At 39.4% G+C, this 24517-nt stretch overlaps 1 protein-coding gene across 2 annotated transcripts in view; it reads left to right on the forward strand.

Annotated features, from left to right (window-relative positions):
• The first annotated feature begins 490 nt into the window (after positions 1-490).
• The window catches only part of OBI1 (ORC ubiquitin ligase 1), a 44284-nt gene continuing 20257 nt past the window's right edge, over positions 491-24517 (forward strand). The window contains exons 1-5 of one of the 2 annotated variants that reach the window (XM_055244371.2): positions 491-636; positions 14739-14874; positions 17499-17590; positions 20241-20489; positions 24139-24227. In XM_055244371.2, coding sequence (XP_055100346.1) covers positions 565-636; positions 14739-14874; positions 17499-17590; positions 20241-20489; positions 24139-24227 — 638 coding nt within the window. In that variant the 5' untranslated portion in view covers positions 491-564. The remainder of the gene's footprint in view (positions 637-14738; positions 14875-17498; positions 17591-20240; positions 20490-24138; positions 24228-24517) is intronic. The other variant, XM_055244372.2, reaches the window with a different exon arrangement.

Genomic DNA, 24517 nt, shown 5'->3' on the forward strand with positions numbered 1-24517 from the left:
CACTGTTTTCTTAAGTGAATTATTGTGCCCTCTGGAAGCACATTATATTATTTGAGTGGAAAGAGAACTGGCAGAGGTGGAAAGCGTTTTGAAAAAATTGAAACGTGTAGATAACGTCTTTTCTCTTCATGTTTTGATTGCGCTGTGTTGGCGGATGTGTGGGGTTTAATAATTAGGCGAAAAACTCTCCATCCTTCACCCCATCCAATCCCCGAAAACAATTTGGGGATTTAAAAAATCGCCTTTCCGTATCTTCCTCTTCTCTCTCCACTATTACGCTTTCCTTTAGATTTTCCAAGATCCTCGATGCTTGTAGTAAACTACCTTCCTACACATTCGCAGGAATCTTGCACCTCCCTAATCAGTGAATTTTTTTTTTTTTTTTTTTTTTAATGAAAGGAAAATGCCTTGGAGATCCCGTTTCGAAAGCGCGTTTTCGTTTTCTCTTCCGGGTGGATTATGGCCCTACCGGGCCGCCGTAGCCGGCCCGCGCGTGCCCAGTCTTGGCAAGGAGTAGCGGTAGGTCGGCGGGACTTCCGTGTTGGCGGGATTCTGAACGCTGCCATGGCTCAGACCGTGCAGAATGTTACATTGTCGCTCACTCTGCCCATCACGTGCCACATTTGCTTGGGGAAGGTAATGGGTGATTGTCGGCACAGCTACAAAACGGGGTTGGATATGAAGTCGCTCGCCGGGGCCGAGGGCGGTCTCGTGCGGGGGCGGGGAAGGGGCGTGAGGCGCCGAGATGGGAGAAAACGCTAACTCGCGTGCTTGATGGGAGGCCGCGTCCTGGGAGACTGGGGTAGCGCACCGTGATTAATAGTTTCATCTGGGCGCCTTTCGGAGGAGGGTGACAGCGGCCCGTGGTCTGCCGGGAGGGCGGCGAGACGGCCCTGCCACCGCCCGCGGCCTCACACTGGCAAGACGCCGGCCTCGAAGGAGGCCCCATCAGAAACGCAAAGCAGGGATATTTAACTTCCCTGTGCAGCCTCGCGTGGCGTGTAGTGAAGCCTATTAAAACACATTTCCTGGGAGCCTCATCGGGCTTCTTAGTCCTTTGTAACTAGTGTTCATCTTCTGGGGCCTGCGGTGCTATGTATTGGGTCTTTTCCATTTCCAAGACCTTTTGCCTTTATCCTGGCCTTGAGGATGACCTTTGCTCTGAATTCCTAATTTGAAAAGTAAATAGTAAGTGCTCCTGCAGGGTATTAGAATAAGAGGTGTGGCCTTTAACTCCAAGAATGGGTCAGTCAGGAGATAGAATACTCTCTCTTTGTGATGCAAGAGGTGCCTAATGTGTTTGTGAAACAAGGTAGGGAAAGTGGTTCTGAATTAGAAACGGAGCTTTGAATATTCTAATGCATTCCTCTCCTCTTTCATTTCCATTTGTGCCTCACTTTCGGTGTTTTAAAGAGCATTTCTTTACCGAATAGATAAAGAAGGGGAAAGATACAACCACCAACTTTTTTCCACCCTGAATTATTTTTACGTCTGTGGTGTGTCAGGTTGTGTGTTTACCCCCCAGCGCAGACTGAAACTACAGCCGTAGACTTAGATTTGAGAAATACAAACTTCTAGAGCAAGCATTTGAGTGCCGGCCAATACGATCTGCCTGGGGTGTTTGAAGTTCTGTGTGAATTTACTGGGTTCAAAAAGTAGAAGAAAGTCAGCATTGGAAGCAACTGATAATTCTTGATAGCAGTCAGAATGAAATGCCAATGAAAGCAAATGTGCTGGGAGATCATGTATTGGAGATGGCTTGATCAATTTGGAGAGATCAAGGATGGCCTCATCGAGGGTGGTGTTTGAGCTGGCATTTGCTATTACTTACTGCCTGCACGCATGGCCAGGGGGAGGGAAGAAGCGATGTTTCTATTTGCCACAGTCTACATTTGGCTCCTGACATAAAGTTCCTGGAAATATGTGTTAAATTCTGAGTTAATTTCCTCCAACACTGGCTTTAAAGGCTGATACAAATATTCTTGGGAAGTAATTTTGTACACATTATACCTAGTTTCCATTAGTTATAGGCTGTCTTTTGCAATTGTGTTGACAGTGTTCTGTTTGATTTACCAAACCTATACTTTTTGTATTTAACGAGAGTGATACCTCATAGAATATAGTGATTTGCAGACTACTAAGTGCTTTTGTATGCATATATTATCTTGTTTACTCTTCATACCAATGCTTAAGATAGGGCTGGTTTTTCCATTTTAAAAATAGGAATTCTAAAGCTTAGAGTCTGTGGTTGAACCTCTATATATCATTTGTGTCTTCAGAATACTAAGGCTTTGAGTCTTCATAGTTGAACCTCTATTATTATTACCATTTGTCTTCAGATTACTTCGTAAAACACTCACCTAAGTTCATCCATGACAGCAGGCACTTTTAGTGGTTTTTTTTTTTTTTTTTCTGTATTGGTTAACTTTATTCTAAAATAAAAATCCGATAAAGATAAAAAGATTAAGACTTTTGTGTTAATCTTATGTGCCAGACTTTATGCTAAACTTTGCACATGCTTTGTTTAATCTTCTGAAAACTGAAAGGATGGGGAGTTGATGTTATTACCATATTTCTACTATTACAGATAAAGAAACAGGCTCAAAAGACTTAAGTAACTTAAGCCAGGCGCGGTGGCTCACACCTGTAATCCCAGCACTTTGGGAGGTGGAGGCGGGCAGATCCCCTGAGGTCAGGAGTTTGAGACCAGCATGGCCAACATGGTGAAACCCCATCGCTACTAAAAATACAAAATTTGCTGGGTGTGGTGGCAGGCGCCTGTAATCCCAGTTGAGGCAGGAGAATTGCTTGAACCTGGGAGGCGGAGGTTTCAGTGAGCTGAGATCCCACCATTGCACTCCAGCCTGGGCGACAAGAGTGAGAGTTTGTCTCAAAAAAAAAAAAAAAAAATTAAAAAATTTAAATAATTAATTAATTAATTAATTAAGGATTTTTAAACAGGCTTCCCCCCCACACCCTCCCCCGTCCAGGTACCATGGAAGCAGAAAGGTGATGTGACTGAGGGCCTGAGTTCTACATTCAGGCTAGCCGGGTTCTAATCTAATCTACCACTTACCAGTCATATAACCTTTTACAAGTTACTTAACTCTTTTTTCTTTTTCTTTTTCTTTTTTCTTTTCTTTTTTTTTTTTTTTTTTTTTTTTATCTGAGACGGAGTTTCGCTCTTATTGCCTGGGCTAGAGTTCAATGGCGCGATCTCGGCTCACCACAACCTCTGCCTCCCGGGTTCAAGCAATTCTCCTGCCTCAGCCTCCTGAGTAGCTGGGATTACAGGCATGTGCCACCATGCCCGGCAAATTTTGTATTTTTGGTAGAGACGGGGTTTCTCCATGTTGGTCAGGCTGGTCTTGAACTCCCGAACTCAGGCGATCTGCCCGCCTCGACCTCCCAAAGTGCTGGGATTACAGGCGTGAGCCACTGCGCCCAGCTTAAGTTACTTAATTCTTTTGAGCCTGTTTCCTTATCTGTAACAGTAGAAATATGGTAATAGCATCAACTCCCTATCCTTTCAGTTTTCAAAATATTAAACAAAGCATGTGCAAAGTTTAGCATAAAGTCTGGCACATAATATTTAATAACTGTTAGCTTTTACTGTAGGCATTGAGGCCAGCCCTCAAACTGAGGAACCAGCCTTTTCCAGTAATTGTTCTTCCCAGTTGCTCTGTGAGGCTGGAGCACTTCTAAATGAAGATTTGCATTCCCAACCAAATGAGACCTGTTTGTTCTGGAAATTGCCACAGTACATCCAGAATTTTCACTGGTTCCATGTCTCTTTTTTATAGTGAAAGCAAATTCAGTATGATTGTGCTGCTCACCCTTCTACACATATTATACTGTGAGATACTAAAAATGGCGTGTCCTCAGGTTCGCTTCTGCTTCACTGACATAGAGCATCTCTGGCCACTTCTAAGAATGGTCCTAAGGTCCTTCGTGCCTAGCTCTTTTTTAAAGATAATCGTTCTTGTGCCACTGTCACCATATGTCCCCACATCTCACAGTCAGCATCTTCTCTTCTGATTATTCAACAGAATTAGGGACCATTATTCCTGGAGGGTCACAAAGTGGATACCATGAAGGGGGAGAGATGAGGTCAGGGCATTAAATCTGAAGAGATAGATGCCAGTGGGGATGGAGAGGAAGGAGAGAGAGCCTAAGTATTCACCTGTTAATGCTTTGTCTTTGCACTTAAAATTGGAAAATTTAGACCTCTGTCTCTACTTCAGTCTTAAAGGTGAATTTTCTCTACCCAATAATGTTTTTAGTTACTTTGCCAATATTGTAAATAAGAGCTCTGTGTGGCCTGAAGAAGTTAGGTACCATCCCATGGGATGATTTACGTATAACATATTTTCTTGACTATTCTTCCCTGTTTTTTTTTTTTTTTTCTTTCTTAGACTAGTGGGCCAGCAAGCAGAAATGTAGTAATGATCTATCCCAGGGTATCTGTTAAGTGACATTTTGATAGTGCCACCAGGCTGTTACAAACCAGTTTACCTCTAGATAATTCCAGGGTTTATTTTTTTAATTGGGACTCAAGCTGTGAAATCAAATTATGGCATGTAATACTTTTTATTTGCCGTGTATGCATTTTGCCATGAGTGAAAGCCAAATGTGGCCCACAGTTGGTTTTATGAAAGGGTGGAGATTCTCAAGAGAAGTGCAAAGCAACTAATGCTTTTCAGCATTAATGTATCATATTCAGTTATTTCTCATTTGGCTATGAGTCCAGTTTTGGGTCCTACCCTTTAAGATAAACAGTAAACCAGAGTATTTTGAAAGCATTTGGGAGAGAATGAAATTGGGATTGGAATGTAGGTGGACTGGAATAGTGCTGGAATGAATGGATATGATAGAGAATCTTTAAATAAAATATTTTTCATTTGGAAGGGACTCAAGCCTTGTGTGGCTCCATAAAATTATGATTTCTGCTTAATATTAAGGGCAGGTGTTCTGGCTGAAATAACCAGAAATGAAATCAGCTTCCTTATAATGCAAGAGTTCCTGTGTCTTGGAGTATCCTCTAATAGACTGACTTTGCCATAAGGAATGCTATCAAAAGGATCCCTTCTTTCAGGGATGCCTCTCTGCTTCTCACCCATATTGTTTATTTAAATGATTGAAAAGATAGGGCTAGAGACAAAGCCTTATGCAACTTAGAGTCTTCACTCTAGGATGACAAAATTCATTAATCACTGTTCACTTGGAGCTGTTGATTGACCAGCAAGTCATCCACGTCAGTACATGGAGCCCATGTTTGAGTCCTGATTGCCTCTCAGTTCCCAAGAGTGGATTTAAGAACCAGCCTTGTACATAATTGTCATAAGTAATTTGCTATGGAAAAAAGCCATATGGACTGCAAGTTCTACATTTTTCTCTTTTTTCCAGTTTAAAATAAGTTTGAAGGATTCAGTCACTTTCAGAAAAGTATAACAACATTGCATTTTTACATAGTGCATAATAAATTAATTCAAAAATCGTAGATGTATCCTAGTAATTATCAGGGTTGGTATGTAATAGCTGACATACTTACTTGACAAATACAATTCCAGTTTATCCTAAAGCATTTCTGGTGGGGATGAAGGTAGAAGAGATGTATCATCTCTCCTTTTACCTGGACAGGAATGGGGAACCAGTCCTATAGGCATTAAGTGACTTATTTCACACAGGTTTTTTTTTTTTTTTTCCTTAAGTTATAGGACCTAAATTCTGGCCCAGAGCCAGGGATTTCTTAAAACGTAACCAAGAGCTATCCAGGAATTTTATTTTGGAAAGTTTGCAAATTCCCAATATTGAAGTAGTGGTGCCTTTACCATAGTCATTTTTACACTGAAGACTAATCCTTTTCATAGTCTTTCCAGGTCTTCACTAGAGAAACCGATAAAGTTTTGACAAGGTGCAAGAAAGAATAATATTCTTTATAGAAGCAGAGTTGGCTCTTGTCTCTAGTGAGGGGAGGATGCGAGAAGAGCAGGGGAGTTGGTTTTATAGTAGATATAATTGCAAGACCAGTTGGTAAAGTTCATCAATACCGTCTTCACTCCCATCACCTCCATCAGTGTCCAGGATCTCACTTCCTTCAGGCACATCGTCCTGTATTTATTTCTCCCAGATTATTGTTCACTAATCCTGCTCCAAGGAAGAAAGAACTGTTTCTTAGTTGAAAGAACACATGATTTTGCAGTTGAATCACACTGAGTACAAATGCTAGCTCTACCATTTATAACCCGTATCATTATTTCTTAGAGTCTCAATTTCCGCAACTGAAAATGGATCTGATACTAACAGCCCCACTAGCTTATTAGTAAGATTCCTTTGAATATCCCATACTAGTGGTTCTCAACTAGGTGGGGAGGTAGATTTTGTCCCCCAGGGACATGGGGCAGTGTGTGGAGACATTTCTCATTGTTTTCAAGGGGCTGCTACTGGCATCTAGTGGGTAGAGCCCAGGGATGCTACTAGCCAGACATCCTATAATATGCAGGGAACCGCCTAAAACAAAAATTCCTTCAGTCCAAAATGTTAGTAATGTCAAAGTTGAGAAACGCTGTTTGAAGCCAATGTATAACTCCTAGTGGGTGAGTCTAGGATGATATGGATATTAATGAACAACAGCCTTAGGCATGTCTCTGCCCAAGTATACTTGCTTTTTTAAGAAAGGGAATTTGGTGGTAGAGTGGACTCTCTTAAGACTGGAACATCTTTAAAAGAAATGACATATCAGAGTAACAGATTGTAAGGTTAATATATCTGCCCCAAGAACTGCCCCCCCTCAGGCCCATTCCAGTAAGAAGAGCCCATCCTTTACACCTGGGGGATATACCCTAGGGCAAGAGTCTCCAGTCTCGGTCTGGTACTGGTCAGTCAGTGGCCCGTCAGGAACCAGGACTGTGCAGCAGAAGGCGAGCAGGGAGTGAGATAGCATTACCACCTGAGCTCCATCTCCTGTCAGATCAGAGGCAGCATTAGATTCTCATAGGAGTTTGAACCCAAATGTGAACTGTGCATGCAAGGGATATAGATTGTGTGCTCCTTATGAGATTCTAATGCCTGATGTTCTGAGGTGGAACCCCCCAGTCTGTGGAAAAATTGTCTTCCACGAAACCAGTCCCTAGTGCCAAAAAGGTTGGGGACCGCTCCCTAGGATACCACTTTAATATGCTTACTCCAGATGAGTTTGGAATTGTATGTTACTTACCATTGCCATTTTTTTGTCTTGCATTTTTATTTCATGAGTACTGTTTTATTGCCACAGGTCTCATTTGAGAGTAAATTGGATAGAAAGTCTAATAATGTGACAAATGATGACCTTTTTTTTTTTATTGTCTTGGGAAGATCTTATTAAAGAAAATTATGTGTGTGTTTTGTTCTACCCAGAGCAGGATCTGGGTAGAAGAGGATGGGTGCTAGATTCTTTGTGTTTTGCTACCACAGATTACAGTCAAATATATAACAAGTAACTTGTTTTAATAGTTCTTTAGAAATTTCTGTTCTCCTAAGGTAAATTCATTGATTCCATTGTCTAGAAATCATCATCTGATAAATACTCATTCCAATATTCATTTCCAAAGAAATGAATTAGTCACCTGTTTCAGAAATCGTCCCAACACAAAGGTGGTGATAATACCAGGTATCCAACAGTGCAGAAAATTTTCCTGTGGGTGACATTGTTAATGACTCTTACCAGACAGAGCCAAGCAGTCAGCCTGTGGTGGTGGTTCCGTATCGTTTTGGCATATTAAATGGGGAGGTTAAACTTTTGCTTTTTTACAGTTTGATAGTGGCTGTTGACCTTTTGCTGCTTGAAGCACTTTTAGGATTGTTGTCTCAGCCTTTCATTATAGTACATCAAAATTCACTTTTATTAATCTTACAGTTGTTGTTAGAGATGAGAAGGACACTCACCCTATTGTCAGTGAGCCTGAAGTCTAATAAGGAAGACAGAATGTAAGCAGTTTCTAAGTACAGCACAATGCAGAAAGAGGTGAACATTAAATAAATGAACAGAGAGTGCCCTATCAAAGACTTGATTAATTCTGAAAAAGATTAGTGAAGGGCTTGCAGAGGAGGTAGCATTTTATTTACATCTTAAAAGGAGGGAAGGAATTTTTTTTATTATTATTACTGTCAGGAGGATGGAGAGACCAGGAGGATACATCAAGCTGAGAAATGGGAGATCCATAAATAGGGAGCCCCATAAACAGGGAGCCCCCAATGTTCATATTCTTATTGGTGAACATAAGTAGACCTATGAGGTTGAAGTGTGCATTGTGTCAAATATTGAAATGGTAGATCAAGGGAAATGGCTGTTTAAGAATTAGATTATGTTCTTTGAAGGCTATACCTCGAACTATGAGCAGGAAAAAAATCATTACTGTTTTGTAGGAGAGGAGTGAAGGCTGCTTATTCATATTTTAGGAAGGTAGCTCTGGCATCATTGTGAAAGGTGTACTGAAATGAACATTTGGCAGCTTGGGAGGTGGTCATTGCAGTAGATCAAAGATAAAAGAATGAGAACCTTAAATTCATTGGGGTGAAGATGCAAAGGAAAGGATAGATGAGAGGTGAAAGAATCTTTGGAGGTAGATTTGTCATGTTTTGACTATTTTGAGATGTACATGTTTTTTTTTTTTTTTTTTTTTTTCAAATTATAACATCTCTGGAATCTGGTTGTATCTTAACAATTGTAATTGACAGTTTTTCATTCTTAGTGATACATAAAATATTGGTGAATCTTCAAATCTGTGGCTTCTTAGACTTAATGTATAATACCAGCGTCTGGTGACAGTTTGGATGGTGAGGATAAGTAAAAAGAGTGATTCAGAGATAGCTCTGTTGTAGTTCAAGTGGAGAAGTAGTGATCTCATTAACTTAGATGGGAGGGTGTGCAGTAAGAGGAGCAAGTGTGTAGTGGAGGCCAAGTTTGATTTTGGACATGTTATGGTTGAGGCAGCTGCAGGATCCTTATATGTAGTTGGCTCCTAGGTGCTTGGATATAGTAATATTACCTTTTTTGTTTTTTTTCTTTTTAGGGATTGCTATGTAGAAGTGTCTGTGCTGACATCCATTATATTATCTTAAACCTGAATGAAAAGGTTGCTAGGTTAAGCCACAGTTTTCAGAGGCAGAAACTGATGCCCACGGTAGCTAAAGGGCTTACCCAAGGTCAGACTGCTCAATAAATGGCAGAACTGGAGTTGGCCCCAGGTTTGTCTGTCAGAGCCTAAGCTCTGCCACTTACTGAGGTCCAGTTACAGAGGGAGACTTGGGAGTTGTCAGCATAGAATAGATGTTAATGCCATGTGACACATGAGATTGAGAGAGAAAATAGAACACATCAGATAAGATGGCCCAAAACAAAACATTAGAGAAAGCAGTTATACCACCTTTAGTATCTTGACTATAAGCATCCCACTCTCTGATCCTGTTTCTATCATACTTATTCTGTACCATTATTCAACCTTACCAAGACATTTTTGTTGACCCTATCACTTTTTCACTGTCATCATTACCACTTATGTACTTGTTTCCCTTATTATTCGTGGTCATTTGTTATCATCAGTCCCTGTCTCTTCCTCCTTGGCAAAACCCCAACTCTGGGTAAACCAAACTACTCATCTACTTCCTGCCTGAGTCTCCACAGCTAAATATTGACAAGAAAAATACACACCTACGTTAATTAATCTTACTTTGCATTAGAAACGACAGACCTGGAAAAGGAACTTAACAGTGTATAGCAATCTGCTACATATCCCTAGTAAATTTGCTTTCTCACTTTTCAAAATTACTGCTTTGTTCTCCTGTTTTCTCAAATCTGTAACCCACTTCCCTTCCCGTTTTCAGCTGATAACTTCACCTCATATTCGATGACAAAAGATAAGCAGCTGAGATAGTTGGAACATGAATTTCCTCATTTTTCCATCCACAGATCTTCCAACCCCTTTGTATTTGTTCACTCACCCCCTATTTTCCCTTCTGTTGTAAAAGAAGACAAACCCTCACTCCTGTATAAGCCAAAATCTCCTTTTGTGCTTTGGATCCCTTTCCCCTCTTGACTTCTTAGGGACTTTGTTGCCTATTGCTGTAATATTCCCATCACTCTTCCTCCATCACTAATATCCTCTCTTTATCATTCCCATTGGCATTCCTAACCGTCGTCTCATTTTTATGCTCTCTCCCTTACAGCAAAACATGAAAGAATTGTCTGTATTTTCTGTCTTCACTTCTTCATCTTTCATTGTCTCTCAACCTCCAGTCAGGTTTCCATCCTCAACATTTGCTGAAACAGTGCTTGTCGGGAACTGATCACAGTGACTTCCAAGCAGTTAAATCCCATAGTCACATCTCACTGCACATCAAACTCAATCTCTCATCAATGTTTTACTTATCTGGCCGACGCCTCTCTCTTGAAAAACTTTCTTGCCTTGACTTCTGTGATATCATATTCTCCTTTCCTACATCACAGGACCCCTCCTTGTCAGTTTCCTCTGCTGGTTGCTCTTCCTCTTCCTTTGCTTGCTGGAATGCCTTCTTCTTTCCAGCTGTTTTGTCCATTCATGGGATCTCCTCCAGTCCTATGGCTTTATATGCTCATATGTTTTATGGCAGTGACTCAAAACCTGCCTTGCTGAACTTGTCCACTTAAAAATGGGCTTAGCATCACAAGTTTAGCATGGCTAAAACAGAATTCTTGATTTTTACCTTATGCGAAAGCTACTTTTCTTGTCTTTGCCACTTCAGTATAAGATAACACCAACTACAGAGTTGCTCAAAACCACTTCATAGGTTGGGGAGATAATACTTAACCTTTGTTGTGGGAGCAAATACATGAAAAATACTGATTCCTTTTTTTTTTTTTTTGAGATGGCGTTTTGCTCTTGTTGCCCAGGCTGGAGTGCAATGGCACGATCTCAGCTCACCGCAACCTCTGTCTCCTGGGTTCAAGTGATTCTCCTGTCTCAGCCTCCCAAGTAGCTGGGATTACAGGCACATGCCACCACGACCTGCTGATTTTGTATTTTTAGTAGAGATGGGGTTTCTCCATGTTGGCCAGGCTGGTCTCAAACTCCCGACCTCAGGTGATCAGCCCACCTCGGCCTCCCAAAGTGCTGGAATTACAGGAATGAGCACCGTGCCCGACCTACTGATTGCTTTTAAATGTGTTTTTTTTATGGAAAGATTGGCAGAGCATCTTGAATTGTCTCATATAATGTGCACATTTTTATGTCTTGAGCATTGGCTTTTATCCATTTTCAGATGAGTTCATAACTTATAAAAAATAACTTACTATAAAAGTAGATACCAGTAGATAAATTAGGAGCTTCCTAATTTGGGGGCATATAGTACTTCTAGGAATATTGCAGGGATATGATACGTACGTGTGTGTGTGTGTGTTTGTGTGTGTGTGTGTGTGTGTGTGTGTTCGGGGGAAGTTACAGGATAGATAAGGCAGTATCTTCTTGGTTTGGGATTTTTGTGCTCTTAAAATATTTCATGACATAAAGATGAAATTAAAACATATTTGAATATATTATGGTCTGGACTTGCAAATCACATGAATTTTTAAGAAAAATATAGAACCTGCAAAGAAGGTTCAGGTTTGTCTGCCATTTGAGACTATGACCAGGAATACTTTATAGATAAGCGTTCACTCCTGGCTGCTGGTAGGACCACTTTGGGAGAAGACTTTGAAACACTATGGTTCATGATTTTTTTTTTTTAATGAAATCTTGTCAAACCAGTTGAAATGAATGATTAGAATTAAGTTTCTCCAAGAAGTTTAAATCTATTCCAAATTATCTTTGTTTAGTTTTCTTGGGGTAGTGTTCATAATCAAGGGAGATCCAGAATGTTCAGAAAGCCAGACTGAGACCAGAGAGCTCTTTGTAATGAGACTCAAATGATTACCTGCCCATCATTGAAGTGGGCCAGCCCCTCCACACCTGTGGGTATTTCTCATCAGGTAGGACGAGAGACTGAGAAAAGAAATAAGACACAGAGACAAAGTATAGAGAAAGAACAGTGGGCCCAGGAGACCAGTGCTCAGCATACGGAGGACCTGCACCAGCACCGGTCTCTGAGTTCCCTCAGTATTTATTGATTACTGTTTTACTATCTCAGCAAGAGGAATGCAGTAGGAGAGCAGGGTGATAGTGGGGAGAAGGTCAGCAAGAAAACATGTAAGCAAAGGAATCTGTGTCGTAAATAAGTTCAAGGGAAGATACTATGCCCGGATGTGCACCTAGGCCGGATTTATGCTTCTCTGCACCCGAACATCTCAGTGGAGTAAAGAGTAACAGAGCAGCATTGCTGCCAACATGTCTCGCCTCCCGCCACAGGGCGGCTTTTCTCCTATTTCAGACCTGAACAAATGTACAGTCAGGTTTTATACCAAGACATTCCATTCCTAGGGGCAGGCAGGAGACAGAGGCCTTCCCCTTATCTCAACTGCAAGGGGCCTTCCTCTTTTACTAATCCTCCTCAGCACAGACCCTTCACGGGTGTCGGGCTGGGGGACGGTCAGATCTTTCCCATCTCATGAGGCCATATCTCAGGCTATCACATAGGGAGAAACCTTGGACAATACCCAGCTTTCCTGGGGAGAGGTCCCTGCGGCTTTCCGCAGTGCATTGTGCCCCTGGTTACTCGAGAATGGAGAATGGTGATGACTTTTATCAAGCATACTGCCTGTAAACATTTTATTAACAAGGCACATCCTGCACAGCCCTAGATCCCTTAAACCTTGATTCGATGCAACACACGTTTCTGTGAGCAAAGTTGGGGCAAAGTTACAGATTAACAGCATCTCAGGGCAAAGCAATTGTTCAGGGTACAGGTCAAAATGAAGTTTCTTATGTCTTCCTTTTCTGCATAGACACAGTAACAGTCTGATCTCTCTTTTCCCTACAGTCATGAATAGCCATGCATCTATTATTTCTTTGAGAGGTGGGGGCCCATTTTAAACTAATGAATACTCAGTAGTATCCTTTTAAGGCAGACACAGAGTAGCACAAGCATTTTCTCTGAGAAAAGTGGTTTGTGGTGGTTCTGCCTCTTCATTCTCCCTGTACTTACTCTGTTTTCCCTTGACCTAGTCTTCCAGTTCCTAGTGCAGAAGGGTTGTATACTGTAATTACTATTAGGGAAATATTGAATATGGCTATGAAATGTTTTGAGTCCCACCATGAAGATACCATGTAAATCAAGTGAAAGACTAAATTTTTCTGTGCCGTTTTTATTTGTATTGTTAAATTGTGCTATTTGAAAAAAAATATTAATCATTTCCTTCTGACAACTTTCCCAACTAGTTGAATGTTGATACAATCTTAATAGCAGTTAATCATTCAACAAACCTTTGTTGAGTACCTGCTAAGTACCAAGCTATCTTCTAGGCACTAAAGGTTTAGTTATGAATGAGAGTAAAGAAGTTCTTGCTCTCATAGAGTTTCCATTCTGATAAGGGAGATAGACAATAAATATGTAAACACACGTATAATATCAGGTAATGTAAATGCTGTGGAGAAAACCAAAGCAGCTTCTCTTTTCTTTCTTCCTCCTGATAAAACAACTACAAACAGTCAACACACCCAGTTAACCCTGAGCAAGCTACCTAATTTCTTCATGCCTTTGTTTTCTTATTTGTAAAGCATATTACCCTGTTTACCTCACCAAGTTGTGTTATTTTTAAAAAGAGAGATGGAAAAGGGTTGGGGCAGTGAAAGATGCACGTGAAAGCCTTTTGTAAAATATGACTACAGGCCAGGTGCGGTGGCTCACGCCTGTAATCCCAGCACTTTGGGAGGCCAAGGTGGGCGGATCACCTGAGGTCAAGAGTTTGAGACCAGCCTGACCAATTTGGTGAAACCCCATCTCTACTAAAAATAGAAAAATGAGCTGGCGTGGTGGCAGGTGCCTGTAGTCCCAGCTACTGGGGAGGCTGAGAGAGGAGAATTGCTTGAACCCAGGAGGCAGAGGTTGCAGTGAGCCTAGATGGTGCCACTGTACTCCAGCCTGGGTAACAGAGCGAGACTCCATCTCAAAAAAAAAAAAAAAAAAGGGCTATAAATGTAAGGTATTATTTGTGCTTGTTTAAATGGAGTCTGGAGTCAAAGATTTGTGTATTTGGTGTATCTCAGTAATTCTGTCTGCATTATTTGCTGTTTAGATTATAAACTACTTGAGAGAGAAGCTCATGCCTTTTGGGTTGTTTTAGCTTTCATTACTGTTTGGTTTTGGGGAATTTCTAGTAAAATATCAATACAATACTTAATAGTTGCTGTTACTCTATAACACAGTGGAATGAATTGAGAAAAGGATTCGGGCATCAGATGGATGATTGTGCTAAATGATATTTTCAAAAACCTAATCCTGCTGTTCTGTAATGCTAAAATAGAAGAGTTTGAGCAAAATTGTCCTAGCCTTAGTGGAACAAAAAGCATTTTCTTTTTGGCATGAATTCTGTGGTGTAGGTACAAAATAAAGCATTTTGTATGTCAAAAGCTTCAGTCTCCATGATCCAGTATCTCAGCTAGTATCTCTGTTAAACATGTGTAAAAAGAAAAGTGACCAACAGAAGCAGTGTTTTTAAAAGCCCTAGATATCTCTTCTTAAATACCTACTCTGCTATAATCTAGAGAAGCAGTTTGCTCTAAACTAAACCATTTGATCTTCTAATTATGACTGTTGTCCTGTACTAAAAGTGATGTTTTTTTTTTTCAAAGGTACGTCAGCCTGTCATATGCATCAACAACCATGTATTTTGTTCAATTTGTATTGATTTGTGGTTGAAGAATAATAGCCAGTGTCCAGCTTGCAGAGTCCCCATCACTCCTGAAAATCCTTGCAAAGAAATTATAGGTAAGGGCCTGTTTTATATATGCATAGGAATAGGTTGAAACAATCTCCAAATAATGTATATTTTGGGGAAGACTGAAATAGACTATTTTCAATGATGCTATTTGGCCAACATAATACTGAGTGGATGAGTAATTTGTGTAATGTATATGTGGAGCAACTGGGGCACAAGGCACTGAGAGGTGCTAAGAGGAATAACCCTGAGAGCCTCACGGAACTTACATTTTCATAGCAACTGAACCAAAAGAAAAGCAGCAAGTGCTAAGGGCCCCCCAAAAACCCCAGAGAGTTCAGGCAAGAAACTTCAGCTAAGAACACTGAGAAGGGCTTCATAAAGTAGGTGGCCTTTAAGCTGGACATTTAAATTTAAGGATGGATAACATTTCAGTGGTGAAAATTAAGGAGGGCATTTCCTGCAGGAAGAATAGCATGAACTAAAGTTTAGATACAGGAAAACACAGAGCATGTTTTTAGAAATGATCAGTAGTCTACTTTGGGTCCGACTACTGAAATAAGACAAAAGGTAAATTGAGACTTTAGTGCAGATAACCTTGAATGACAGCTAAATCAGGGACTTGCTCTAGGACTAAGAAGAAGGGTGAATTGGGCATGATGGTTTTGAGCAAGGGAGTGGTATGATCCAAAATGTGCTTTACGAATATTACTCGTGGTAATACATAGGTTGGACTATAGGAGTAGGCAGGATGTGAGTAGGTCTGGTAGGAGGCTTTTGCCTAGGTGATAGAAAATGTAAGTTTGGATTAAGGGTAAAAAACAAATTCCATGCCACATTAATATTGGTGGGGCGGGGGAGCAGTAAAACTTGAACTAGAGGATCCTTGAAAAGGAAAACTTCTAAAGAGCCTTTTTAGAGTTTGGTTTTTATTCTACTCATGTAAGTTATTTATTTTAGGTTGTAAAAATTAAAATGATTTCTACTTATTTTTGCTATAGGAAAACTTGAAAGTGAATCTATAATTAGCCAAGTATAGAAAACATTTTTCAGAAAACTTAAGAAGTCATTGTAATAGTCCCAAGTTAGGGAAAATGGACTTAAATAAGATTTTTTTTTTTTTGAGACAGAGTTTCGCTCTTGTTGCCCAGGCTGGAGTGCAGTGGCGCGTTCTCGGCTCACTGCAACCTCTGCCTCCTGAGTTCAAGCGATTCTCCTCCCTCAGCCTCCCGAGTAGCTGGGATTATAGGCATGCATCACCACGCTCAGCTAATTTTGTATTTTTAGTAGAGACGGGGTTTCTCCATGTTGGTCAGGCTGGTCTTGAACTCCCGACCTCAGGTAATCTGCCCGCCTCAGCCTCCCAAAGTGCTGGGAATTACAGGCGTGAGCCACCGTGCCCAGCCAAGATTTTTACAAAGGAAATAGAAAGGAATATATATGCTACAGAGCTAAAGAAGTACTAGTAGGACTTAGGAAATAAGAGATCTGAAGGAGCAATCAGAGTTGGCTCTTGGTACCTGGGTGAAGTCCGGTAGAGGACTAGTTCTCTGCTGTGTTGCATGCTACGGGGTTAACCTCTATCTGTTTTTTTTTATACCTGCTGAATTTCACCAAGGAGTCAAGTCTTTTCTTGCAGAATATGAGCTTTGATGATTTGAATATTTTCCCCCAGCTTTTCTTCTCATCCCATATCCTACCTTTATTCATTCATACCTAAGTGATATTTCATAATTCTCTCAAGGAAAATAGTTCATCCATTTTTGCCTTTTGATAGAACATCCTGAAAAAGAACATCTGTAAAATACCTTTGCTATTATTATAATGCTAAGAAGTACAAAGAAGGTAACCAGAGCATCAGTGAAGAGCTCTCAGGAAGAATTCGTTGTGAGTGCATTTGTAACAAGTCATGACATGCAGTTAATGCCATGACTTACAACTAGGCTGTTAGAATCTGTGAAAAGACACATTAATCTATATACATAGGTATATAGCAGTAATACTTTTTTTTTTTTTTTTTTTTGAGACAGTCTCGCTTTGTCGCCCAGGCTGGAGTGCAGTGGCGCAATCTCGGCTCACTGCAAACTCCGCCTCCCAGGTTCATGCCATTCTCCTGCCTCAGCCTCCTGAGTAGCTGGGACTACAGGCGCCAGCCACCACGCCCGGCTAATTTTGTTTGTTTGTATTTTTAGTAGAGAGGAGGTTTCACTGGCCTCGTGATCCGCCCGCCTTGGCCTCCTAAAGTGCTGGGATTACAGGCGTGAGCCACCGCACCCAGCCTGTAATACATTTTTATGTAATCTGTTGGTTAAATGTAAATGTAATAAGTGGTTTTATTATTTAAATATAGTCTAGTTTTCAGAATTTGAAGTAGTCCAAATGTGATAATATATAGCCCTTTCCTCCACTAAGTTTGCTGTGATAAGATATATAGATATGTAAACACGATGTGATGTATTACTGAAGGTATTTCTTATGGTGTTATTTGATATATTTGTTTTTTCCTCAAGATTAGGATAGAGAAAAGGCCTAAATGTTAGCCCCAAGTGTGTACATAAGGGGAAGGGTAGATATGAAGCTGGGAAGCTATATAAAAAATACGAAAAAGGATCATTTTCATTCTTGCCGAATCAGAATGAAAAATTAGGATTTTTTTTTTTTTTTTTTCCTACAGGAGGAACAAGTGAAAGTGAACCTATGCTAAGCCATACAGTCAGGAAGCATCTTCGGAAAACTAGACTTGAATTACTACACAAAGAATATGAGGTAAACAATAATCAAAGTTTAAAATTTTGTTAGCAGTGAATTCAAGGTAAAAACTGACCTACCTCAGTCCCCAGACTTCTTAGAGTAAATATCCAATGAAACTTTGTTTTAAAAGCCTATAAAAAGAAATTGTTTGATAAATTCTTTTTATTTTTTCCTTTCGTGTTATAAATTGAGGAAAGAGTTTTTTGTTTTATTTTTTTTCTTCAAATACCAAGGAAAGGGGGAATGGGATTCCAGAAAAAAGAAACAGATGGAAGCATTTCTTTCTTTTTTTTTTTTTTTAAGTTAAAATTTGTACCTCTACAGACATGTCATTTTGTATTTGCTTCCTCAAGAAGTTGGGAGAAAAAGGAAATCTCCCTGTGAAAGCCAGTCCGACCTCTGCAGTCATCAGTTGCTTCTGCCTATGAAGTTACTGATGATTATAAGCCTGATCAATTCTAGTAAAGTAAATACTATACCTTATGTCAACTGCCAGCACAGAGATTTTAGTGTGAAACATGCTATTTCCTAATTATTGTCTAGCGGTGAATGAACAGGATGATTGGACATGGTGATGCTATTTTTACAAATAAATTCATGCTAATAGAATACATACACTTTTGAATAGTACACATTAAGCCCAGTTGTCATTTTATGTTGACTGAAGAAGGAGATATTATCGATCCCCTCTTGACTCAAAATATCTTTCAGTTTAACTGTATACATGGAAGGTGCCTCAACTGCCTCAAAAATTTTTGGAATGCAGTGGGGCATAAATACATGATTGAATATATGTTTATTCATATATGTGTTCCTTACATATATGAATTTGCTTGTTTTATGAAAATGCTATTTAAGTTGAAATGTATTGCAATTTAAAATAGTAAGTAGTACTATCTGTGTGACATTTAATGCTAAAATGTATTTTTATATAATGAATATTTATCATACTCAGTAAACAAATTAATCCTTTGGGAGATCACTTGAGCTACTTGGGAGTTTATTTTCTAAGAGAATTTTTAACAACCTCAATTTAAGGTGACATATTTATTATAGATGAATAAATGGCATCATAGTAAGAAGTTCTAACCCAAATGTTTAGTGACTGGTTTTAAGATAATAAACAGTTCCAGAGTGGGAAAGCTAATACTTGCAATAGTCACAGTAGTAATTGAAGAACCAGAATCCAGAAAAGTTAAAAATTCAAAATTAACTACAGATATTATTCTGGAATGAAAAGTAGAAGGAAATGGTAGATGGTTTCACTCATACTTCAAATATAGAAGTGAAAATATAAATATCAAAACCCTAACGATCATCTTTTTCTTTTTTGAGACAAGGGTCTCATTCCGTCACCCAGGCTGGAGTGCAAATGGCACGATCTCGGCTCACTGCAACCTCTGCCTCCTGGGTTCAAGCAATTCTCCTGCCTCAGCCTCTCAAGTAGCTGGGACTACAGGTGCCTGCCACCACACTCAGCTAATTTTTTTTTTTTTTTTTTTTTTTTTTTTTTTGAGACAGAGTCTCGCTCTGTCGCCCGGGCTGGAGTGCAGTGGCGCAATCTCGGCTCACTGCAAGCTCCGCCTCCCGGGTTCACGCCATTCTCCTGCCTCAGCCTCCGAGTAGCTGGGACTACAGGCGCCCGCCACCGCGCCCGGCTAATTTTTTGTATTTTTTAATAGAGACGGGGTTTCACCGTGGTCTCGATCTCCTGACCTCATGATCCGCCCGCCTCGGCCTCCCAAAGTGCTGGGATTACAAGCGTGAGCCACCGCGCCCGGCCACTCAGCTAATTTTTTGTATTTTTAGTAGAGGCGAGGTTTCATCATGTTGGCCAGGCTGGTCTTGAACTCCTGACCTCAGCTGGCCCACCTGCCTCGGCCTCCCGAAGTGCTGGGGTTACAGGCATGATCATCTTGATAACTCTGTACAGTCAGCCCACCATATCCAAGGGTTCATCATCTGTGGATTCAAACAACCAAGATGGAAAATTAAAAAAATAAATATATATAAAAATAATGCAGTTTAACAACTATTTGTATGACATTTACTTTGTATTAGTTATTATAAATAATCTAGAGATGATTTAAAATGTATGGAAAGATATACATAGGTTATATGCAAATACAGCACTAGCGATTTTCCTTCAGGAACTTCAGCATCCACGGATTTTAGTATCCCTAAGGGTCCTAGAACCAATCCCCTGTAGATGTGGGGATGAGGTGGGGACAAACTGTCCTTTTTTTTTTTTTTTTTATCCGGCCCCCCTCAGTGTACTTTTAAATTCTCCTCAGTAAAGCAGTTTAATATGCCTCAAGTTTTTTTTTTGAAATGGAATCTACTTCCCTGTTGGAATTCATGTGACTTTTCTTATTTTCTGGGTGATATCTTAAATAGAATCAAAGATTTGGCATTTTTAAAAATCACAACTAACATTGAATTAAAATGAAGGCAACATAAATCCCAATTTTTATCAGTCAGGCCACATTTTGAGAATTTAAACTGTATGTGACTTTCTCCCTGCAAAACTCTTTTGATGTGTAAAGAATCTATGTATCTACAGAATTTTAAGTACAAAATTCAAACCACGTTGGCTTCAGCTTAGCATATGTGTGTATGTGTTTAGTGTCTATGCCTGCCTCATGACTATGCAATGCTTTTTCAGGACGAAATAGATTGTTTACAGAAAGAAGTAGAAGAGCTTAAGAGTAAAAATCTCAGCTTGGAGTCACAGATCAAAACTATTCTGGATCCTTTAACCTTGGTGCAGGGCAACCAAAATGAAGACAAACATCTAGTCACAGATAATCCAAGTAAAATTAACCCAGAAACTGTAGCAGAGTGGAAGAAAAAACTCAGAACAGCTAATGAAATCTATGAAAAAGTGAAAGATGATGTGGATAAGCTAAAGGAGGTAAGTTGTGGTTTTTAAAAATCTGTTATGGTTGTTTTCAAACTAAGTACCTTCAAAAGCATAAGTAGCCATATTATCTTGACTCATCATCAGATGATTTGTGAGGAAAGGACAGAATATCTGGATGAGCATTTATATGCAATAAGAAGACTTTTTCTCATTTAAATGTCATTAACTGCCAAGAATTATCAGGTGGTTCCATGTGTGACTATAATTAGAGACTGTTGTGCTTCTGTATAAGATTGCATCTTCTTCTAGAAGAGTAATACCAATTTAAAGGATGTGTTTCTGTTTCGTCCTCTTTGTGGTTTGCCATAGTTTTTTTAAGCTTATATCAGCGACTTCCCCTGTGTACCTAAAAACAAACACATACCCATTTTCGCACCAATGAAAGGAAAAGTTTTGACCTTATCTTTTCTATTGCTACCACTCTCTTATTTTTAAGATTGTAGATAGATAAATAAAGGCTTAGTGACTAATTCCAGGACAGCAATAAGCAGCTGCTTTAGACTACTTCATGCAAAAGAATGTTGTGATTTATGAAACTGGTTCTTTTTTTCAGTTATTCTTTGAACAAGATACAGCATGGTGAAAAAGGCAAACCTCTAGGATTTTTCAGCCTAGAAAGAGAGATAAGATCCATGCCATCAGCACTAGATGTTCCAGTCAACTCCTACAACACCATCTTGACCCAAGTGACCAGCCTTTAGCTTGAGTTCTAGTTTATCCACAGTGGAGTCCTCTTCTGCTGAAAGGAGATGGCTTTGTAGTACTCAGTTCTACAATCACATATGCAACTATTTGCATTTCCTTAAAATACTATTCCCGTGTGAAATTACTAAATCTTATCTCTCAAAATTATTAATGAGCGCCATATGGTATTTTAAAGAAGTTCCCCTGTATATTGGCTCTCAGGTCCTCAGGTTAAGTAGCAGAGAAATACTTGCAACTTAGATGTAAGCCATCTTCCACATATAAAATAAATGTTGTTTGGACTCAGTAAAGGCCAGGGTGAGGAGGAGAGAGAATCTAGTGCTTTTAGATAAAAAAGAAACTACAGACATAATTGTACTGAGTTTGTTATAAGTGTGTAGGTGGGGGAAGTGCATAGTTTCTTTGGGTATTGATGGCCAGTGTTAGTACCTTGATTTGTTAGAAGACAATAGGATACTAAAAGGAATGCCAACTGGGAAATTACAGTATTTATCAATTTGCCTTGTTCCCTTTAATTTCCCTGGTTCTTCTTGAGCCATTGGTAAGCACTATATGATCTCCTTTGTAGTTATTAAACTTCGTTTAAAGTTTTGGTGGTAAATATTTCTTAGAACATGAGGCTTATAAGGGTGATATGAGGGATGGATATTAAAGAAGAATACATAAAGCACAGTTAATTTTCCTTTGCTCTTTTAATGGTCAAATGTTAAATTCAATACTCAAAGCTACCCTGGGACTTCAGAATTCTTTGGGATATTGAATAAGCCCATTTTCTATGCCTAGTGATGCTAATAGGTAATAGGCTATAAACTGGGACATAAGTGAATGAAAAAACATGGACTGCAGAGACAAAAACTAAAGTGTGGAGTAATAACATACTCAACATAATCAAATACAGGAATACAAAAGATTCAGGATAAAGGACTACTTAGCATGAATGAAACGGACTTTTTTTCTGATGTTACCTGGAATGGGTGAGTTTTGAACCATCATGAGGCCAGTGTCATTACCCAATCAGTGTTGAGAATGCAGGAGAGTTAGCTGAAATATTCATTATTCTTTTAGGTGTAAAAGGTAGGCAGAACTCTGCCCTTCATAACTTTTACTCACCTAACCCTCTTGAACTTGAAAAGATCTCTGATAGTTGAGGAACTAGCCAGCCTGTAATGAGAAGTATTAGAGAGTCAAAGGACTGTTGAGAGACTTTGAAATATAGCCACACAGTAGTGGTGGGGGGCAGGGAAGGGGAAGGGAAATCAAATGAGTTTCTAATTTAAGCTTGTCATCATCATCAAAAAGCATTCACTAAGTGCCTCCCCTTATGGTGCTATGCTTGAGAGCTTAATTCATTGTCTGCATATATGAGGAAGTAAATGGCTTTCCTTATATCTTCAGAGAAGCAGTAATGGTGTTTATCAATCACTTAAAGAATTAACTCTCCACAGTCCTGGTTGGTGTGCATTCATAAAGATAAGCAGGTGTCTAGAGCCCAGAGGGAACCTGGATGGGTCTAAGTAAGGGAGTTAGACTTTAAGCCCCCAAATAATGTTCTATACCTTATTTCTCCTGTGATCCTTGCGCTGCAGCTTATGTGGGTAGATAAGTAATACAGTCAGAAGTTCTGGAAATTCATCAAAGTAATAGCCAAATTTTTGAAATGTGTTTTAAAGGCTTCTTGGTTTAAACCTTTTTTGGTGACAGTTATTCTTGTGACCCATTCACCGTAAATGTAAATGTTCTGGTCAAATAATTTTCCTTTCCCAGGTTAGTGAAGTTGGTTATTTTTCTTTGTAATACATAAAAGCAATGAGTAGGGAATTTAAAGGAAGTAGCTTCCAAGAAGACTCTAAAATTTAAGCACACTAGTTTTCAGTGTGTCCAGAGTTAGTGTTGAGCCTCTAGATTTTCTAGCAATTGGTGACCTGTTAGGTAATTTTTAGGTGTTATACAATTCAAGAAAGAAAATCATACCTGGAAGGTTTTTTTTTTAATCAAAGAACAATTCATAGAATTTATTAGAAAATACTTATCCAGGCCTGGCAAGTGGCTCATACCTGTAATCCTAACACTTTGTGAGGCTGGGGCAGGTGGATCACTTGAGGCCAAAAGTTCAAGACCAGCCTGGCCACTGTGGCAAAACCCCGTCTCTACTTAAAATACAAAAATTAGCTGGGCATGGTGGCACATGCCTGTAGTCTCAGCTCCTCGGGAGGCTGAGACAGGAGAATCACCTGAACCCTGGAGGTGGAGGTTGCAGTGAGCCAAGATCACACCACTACACTCCAGCCTGGGCAACTGAGCAAGACTCTTTCAAAAAATATAGATAGATAGATAGATAGATAGATAGATAGATAGATAGATAGATGATAGATAGATAGATAGATAGATCGATCCAATTTTGAGGGCCCTAGAAGTTGTGAGCCAGAACTTTGGAAAAGCCTTTTTGAAGAAAAAAAAATCAAGTGGTTAAATCATATTAGATTTGTTATCACTAGAAAAAAATATTTTTAAACAGCACCCCAGAAATCAATTTCAAAGCTCAAGAATTAACTCTTCAGCATTAGTTTGCTGATATTGCATGTGGTATAATGTTACCTTGCCTAGAGTATTCAGTTATGTGAAAAAGAAAAAAATCACACATATATTTGCCATTAGTATGGTCCCTTAATGACGCTAAGCTAACTAACATAGTTTCGTTTATTTCCCTGGATAGGAGATTTGCAAAGTGCTTGGGGAATATGGATTTAAAATGCTCGGTAGTATTCACAGTTTCTGAAGTCATTCCCAGTAGTGATTTTAAGTTTCTGAAGGCCATGTTCTACTATTCAGTTTTCTGATATTATCACTCTAAAAAATACAGATAGCTCATGCTGTAATTTTTACAAGGCACTTTTATTGTAGCTTTTGCTTACTTATTTTCAATTTGTTATTTTAGGCAAATAAAAAATTGAAATTGGAAAATGGTGGCCTGGTGAGGGAGAATTTACGACTGAAGGCTGAAGTTGATAACAGATCACCTCAAAAGTATGTATTTTGCTCACAGAGCAATGCTTCAGATTATGTCAATATTTTAGACTAGGCTGCTGTGAGGGTTTGTTTTTTGTTTGACTCTTCATTTAATGATGTAGATTTAGGTAGAATGTCTTGCCTTTAAAAGTCAAGTTTATACTTCGTGTTGTTGGTAAAATTTTAGTCTCGTTTAAAGCTAATTTTAAAGAAGGAATTTTATGCCTGTACTTTTTTCTTATCTGGTGAATAATGTGACCTAACACAAATGAGCATTGACTTGGTTTTACATATAACTTTAATAGTAC

The sequence above is a fragment of the Symphalangus syndactylus genome, chromosome 15 (assembly GCF_028878055.3).
Source record: "Symphalangus syndactylus isolate Jambi chromosome 15, NHGRI_mSymSyn1-v2.1_pri, whole genome shotgun sequence".
NCBI lineage: Eukaryota > Metazoa > Chordata > Mammalia > Primates > Hylobatidae > Symphalangus > Symphalangus syndactylus.